We start from the raw sequence: 5,095 nt of genomic DNA, 5'->3' as shown, positions 1-5,095 counted from the left end.
ATTTTCTAGATGCCGGACCAAGGATTTAGAAATACATAACTTATCACTTTGCATGCAAGATACTAGGAAAGAATTGTTATAGTTAGAATTATCAAGTTATGAACCTGTGGGGAACACGTAAACCCTAGTTACTTTGATTAATTGATTAAACTCCAACATTTAAAGTTGTTAAGTGTCTCTTTCAATTTCATTAGTTATTTTCATTCATTTAGAAATAGAAACCCCCCTTTTATTGTTTTTGCTTTCCAAGGAAGTAATTGACCGAACAATAGTAATAATAGGTTAAAGTTAAGTCTAAACTATTTTCCTCGTGGGAACGATCCCAACCTCACTAGTTGGGTTATTTACTTGACACGACCGCTTTACTTCTTATTTGAGAAGTAAGTTTGAGCGTATCAACTAGCAATGTCAATATTAATACATGATCTACTTGTTTTACACTATTATTGATAATACAATATAAAAGTTAAATAAATAAATAAAATATAATTATAATTAACAAAAGAAATGAACATTTGAATTATATATTTTTAGAGGGTCAAAGACTTCACCTTTTCAATTATAGAGAAATATGTTTAATTATATAGAATAACATAAAAAAGAAGAGAAAAACTATTTTTAGTGATATCATTATTAAAGACAATAGTTAGTTAGTAATTAGTCAAGTAGTTGACTGGTTCAGCATAATAGTTAGTTAGGAAAATAAATTAGTTATAGCAGATTGTAGTGGCTAGAATCATATAGATGTGTAAATGTATGAAGTGATGTGTATATATATATGAGTATAATGATCAGATGTAATTAACTCAATACAAATTACATTTCACTTTACATTGTTTGTTTTCCTTTTTCTCTCAATACGTGAATCTAGAATCTCCATTGAAGGAGTTAACATGGTATCAGAGCAAGGAAGTAAATCAACAACAATGGCGGTCGACCTCGTTATTCCTTACACACATCCTCTCTATTTGCATCCATCGGATACTCCAGGATCTGTTATTTGTCCTGTTAAGTTGACAAGATCAGAAAATTATAATTATGGCGGAGATCCATGCGAATTGCTTTGCAAGCGAAGAGGAAGTTAGCTTTTGTGATGAGAATCTGTAAGAAAGCAAGTTTTGAGACTAAGTATCATGATTAATGGGATACCTGTAATGCAATTGTTCTCTCATTGCTTATGAACACTGTATCTCCCAATCTCTTAAGTGGCGTCGTGTATGCGTCTGATGCGTCACTAGTTTGGGAAGATCTGAAGGAACGATTTGATAAGGTCAATCGTGTAAGGATTTACCAGTTACATCGAGATATTGCTACGCTTACACAGGGAATCGATATTGTTTCGGTTTATTTTATGAAATTGAAGGAACTGTGGGCAGAATATGATGCAATGGTGATATTTCCGAGCTGTGAGTGTTCAAAGTCAAAGGATTATGTTGAGAATTTGCATCAACAACGACTGATTCAATTTCTTGGAGGCTTAAATGAATACACTCGCAGGCTAGGAGGCAAATTCTCATGAAAACTTCTTAACCAACTCTCAATCAGGCGTATGCCATGATTGTTGAAGAAGAGAGTCAAAGGTCTGATGTGGATCGTAATTCTCTGGGATTGAAAGCTGTAGCTGAAGGAAATGATACCACAGCTCTTTGGACTGCTAAGCATCCACCAAAGCTTCGATACAAATCTCCAAATGCCTTTTGTGATCATTGAAATACAAAAGTCCATATGAAGAATGATTGTTTTCAGCTTATAGGATATCCACCTTGGTATAAAGGAAAGAAGAAAGATGAATCTAATGTGCAGCACAATGTACCACCTGTGTTTAATCCTGAGTATGGTGGTCGTAATGCAGGGCCTTCTTATGGAAATTTATTCTTTTCTCACAACCATAATACTGCAGGTGAAATTCACAGGTCTGTTGGAGGAAATGGTCACACAGGAGTTGGATCACACACCCATGGTCATGTTGGATTACATGGATCTCATAATTGTTCAGGATCTAATATCACTGCCGACATGTGTGCTCATGGATGTGGATCTACAGGATCATATAGTCATGGAGGTGGTGGTATTAACATGGCTTTCACAAGCAATCAACTTAGTCACTCTAACTAATACGACTCTCCTTCACCTAATACTGCAGGTATTGTTAACTGCTCAGTAATACATAATCCATCTAGTCATAGATGGATAGTTGACGCAGGTGCAACAAATCATATGACATCTACCCCAGATCTGCTTTGTGAGACTCAACTTCTACCTTCAACCGAGTTCAATAAAGTTCATTTGCCTAATGGTCAACAAATACCTATTGTTTTTAGTGGGAAATCTAGATTGACACAGGGAGATATATCTCATGTTTTATATATTCCAGATTTTAAATACAACTTGTTATCAGTTTCTAAACTGACTAGAGAACTGCATTTTTGTATGGTATTTTATCCTGATCATTGCATATTGCAGGACCTTCACATTGGGAAGGTGAAGGGGACAGGTAGCATGGAAAATGGTTTATACTACTGGTCACATAGTGTTTCTTCTACTGTTGCTTCTACTATTTCTCTCTCAGCTGCTTTGAGCACAATGGATACTGTTGATTTGTGGCATAGACGATTAGGACATATTCCTCACAAGGTTCTTCAGCAAATGCAAATACCACATACTCTAATTCTTCAAAATTGTCACCTTGCATAGTATGTCCTTTGGCTAAGCAAACTAGGTTGCCTTTTCCTCAAAGTTCTACTAGATCCAATAATGTGTTTGATTTGATTCATGCTGATGGTTGGGGTCCATATAAATTTCCTACTTATGATGGAAATAGATATTTTCTTACTTTGGTAGATGATTGTAATAGAATGGTATGGATCTTCCTTCTCAAATTGAAAAGTGATGTATTCATTGTATTGAAAGACTTTCTTCAGCTAATACAAAGGAAGTTTGGTGGTTATATCAAGATATTCCGAAGTGATAATGGTGCAAAAATTTTTAACTCTCATTGTAGTGATTTGTGTAGAACAGCAGGTATTGTTCATCAAAGCTCTTGTGTTTACACACCCCAACAGAATGGGGTAGTGGAGAGGAGACACATACAAGTTCTAGAGGTTGCCAGGGCTATTAGATTTCAAGCCAATTTGCCTATCAGATTTTGGGGTCTATGTGTTCAAAATGCTGCTTATTTGATCAATTGAATACCATCTATTGCATTATCAGGAAGATCTCCTTTTGCTGTCTTTTTTGGAAGAGAACCCTCTTTACATCATCTAAGAGTTGTGGGCTGCTTATGCTTTGTTGTCAATCACCATACCAATGGTGATAAATTTGACACAAGATCTATTAAGTCAGTGTTTATAGGTTATTCTACCACATAAAAAGGATACAAACTATATAATTTGTCCACTAAATCTTTCTTCATTAGTACAGATGTCATGTTTAGAGAAGATCAATATCCATTCCGACATATTCAGGCTGAGTTTTGTGACTCTTCTTCCATTGAGAATTCTGATATGTTTGTTTATGATGATCTTCCCAATATTCCCTTGACTGAAGTATCTGTTATCTCTCCTGATCCAGCTTCTTCATCTCCTGATCCAGATTCTTCATCACCTACTCAAATCTCACAACCATCTGAATCTCCTTCTACTAATATTGAACATGATCTTAGAAGGTCAACTAGATCTTCTAAGCCTCCTGGATGGCTACATGGTTTTGTCCATACTGTTTCTCACAACCCTGCACATTCACCTACTTGTTCTACTGCTCATCCTTTATCCACATATATGTCTTATGCCTCCATATCCCCATCCTATTTTCAATCATTGTGCAATTTCTCTGCTATACAAGAACCCACTTCTTATGATGAGGCTGTGCAGAATTCACATTGGCTTCAAGTCATGGAACTAGAATTAAAGGCTTACATGATAATCATACTTGGGACTTGGTAACATTGCCCCTTGGGAAGAAGGCTATTGGGTGTAAGTGGGTTTACAAGGTCAAGTTTAATGCTCTAGGTGAGGTAGAGAGGTACAAAGCTCGACTAGTAGCTAAAGGGTACACATAACAAGAAGGTTTGGATTATCAAGAGACATTTTCTCCTGTCATCAAGATGGTGACAGTGAGAGTTGTACTTTCTTTGGCTGTTATGCATTTTTGGTTTTTGCATCAAATGGATGTCTTTAATGCTTTCCTTCTGGGTGACTTAGTTGAGGAGGTGTACATGGTTCCTCCACTTGGTCTGCTACGACAGAGGGAGTTATCCACAGTCTGTAAACTAAAAAAATCACTCTATGGTCTAAAGCGGGCTTCTCGGCAGTGGAATTTGAAGCTCAGTGAGGCACTTATAGGTTCTGGTTTCATCCAGAGTCACCATGATTACTCTTTGTTTACCAAACGTTCTGGTTCTGATTTGGTTCTTATCTTAGTTTATGTGGATGATCTTTTGATCACTGGTTCTTGTTCTCAGTTGATTCAGGCCACCAAACTTATGTTACAGAATCATTTCAAGATCAAGGACTTGGGGGAGATGAGATACTTCCTTGGTCTTGAAATTGCAAGGAACAAAGATGGTATTATGGTGAGTCAAAGGAAATTTGCTTTGGATCTTATCTCAGATTTTGGTCTTGCAGGGACCAAACAAATTAGCACACCTTTGGAAGTCAATCAAAAATTCACTAGTCAGGATTTTGACATGAATTGTGAAGCTCGGGATACACATGAAGATGTGGTTCTTAGTGATCCTACGGGTTATCAGAAACTAGTTGGTAAGCTACTATACCTCACCATGACAAGGCCAAACATTAGTTATGCAGTGCAAAATCTTAGCCAGTTCATGCACAAGCCTAAGAAGTCACATATAGAGAGTGCATTAAGAGTAATAAGGTACTTGAAGAATGCACCAGGTCTGGGAATTATGCTGACATCAAAGATCTCTAAACAACTTTCAGTTTATTGTGATGCTGACTGGGCTACATGTCCTATGACAAGAAGATCTGTTAGTGGCTTTGTGGTGAAAATTGGAGATTCGTTAATTACGTGTCGAAGAAACAGAATACTGTATCAAGAAGTTCTGCTGAAGTAGAGTATAGAAGCATAGCTAATG

The 5,095-nt window shown here is 36.6% G+C and overlaps 1 protein-coding gene across 1 annotated transcript; it reads left to right on the top strand.

Moving 5' to 3' along the window:
- The first annotated feature begins 1,038 nt into the window (after positions 1-1,038).
- LOC107013437 lies at positions 1,039-1,710 on the top strand. The gene is made up of 3 exons (XM_015213349.1): positions 1,039-1,103; positions 1,207-1,390; positions 1,546-1,710. Exons 1-3 carry the CDS (start codon positions 1,039-1,041, stop codon positions 1,708-1,710), a joined length of 414 nt encoding a protein of 137 aa, XP_015068835.1.
- Positions 1,711-5,095: the final 3,385 nt, after the last annotated feature.

This window comes from Solanum pennellii, chromosome 3 (genome assembly GCF_001406875.1).
Source record: "Solanum pennellii chromosome 3, SPENNV200".
NCBI classification, from domain to species: Eukaryota; Viridiplantae; Streptophyta; class Magnoliopsida; order Solanales; family Solanaceae; genus Solanum; species Solanum pennellii.
The sequence above is the reverse complement of the archived record's forward strand: the minus strand, read 5'-3'. Positions and strand labels throughout refer to the sequence as shown.

What these genes read in the sequence shown, in the direction of transcription:
- LOC107013437 (XM_015213349.1), top strand. Translation starts at nt 1,039, where the DNA reads ATGGCGGAGATCCATGCGAATTGCTTTGCAAGCGAAGAGGAAGTTAGC. An exon ending in AGCTTTTGTGATGAGAATCT is followed by an intron (nt 1,104 to 1,206) that starts GTAAGAAAGCAA and finishes CAATCTCTTAAG; the next exon opens with TGGCGTCGTGTATGCGTCTG. An exon ending in GGGCAGAATATGATGCAATG is followed by an intron (nt 1,391 to 1,545) that starts GTGATATTTCCG and finishes ACTCTCAATCAG; the next exon opens with GCGTATGCCATGATTGTTGA.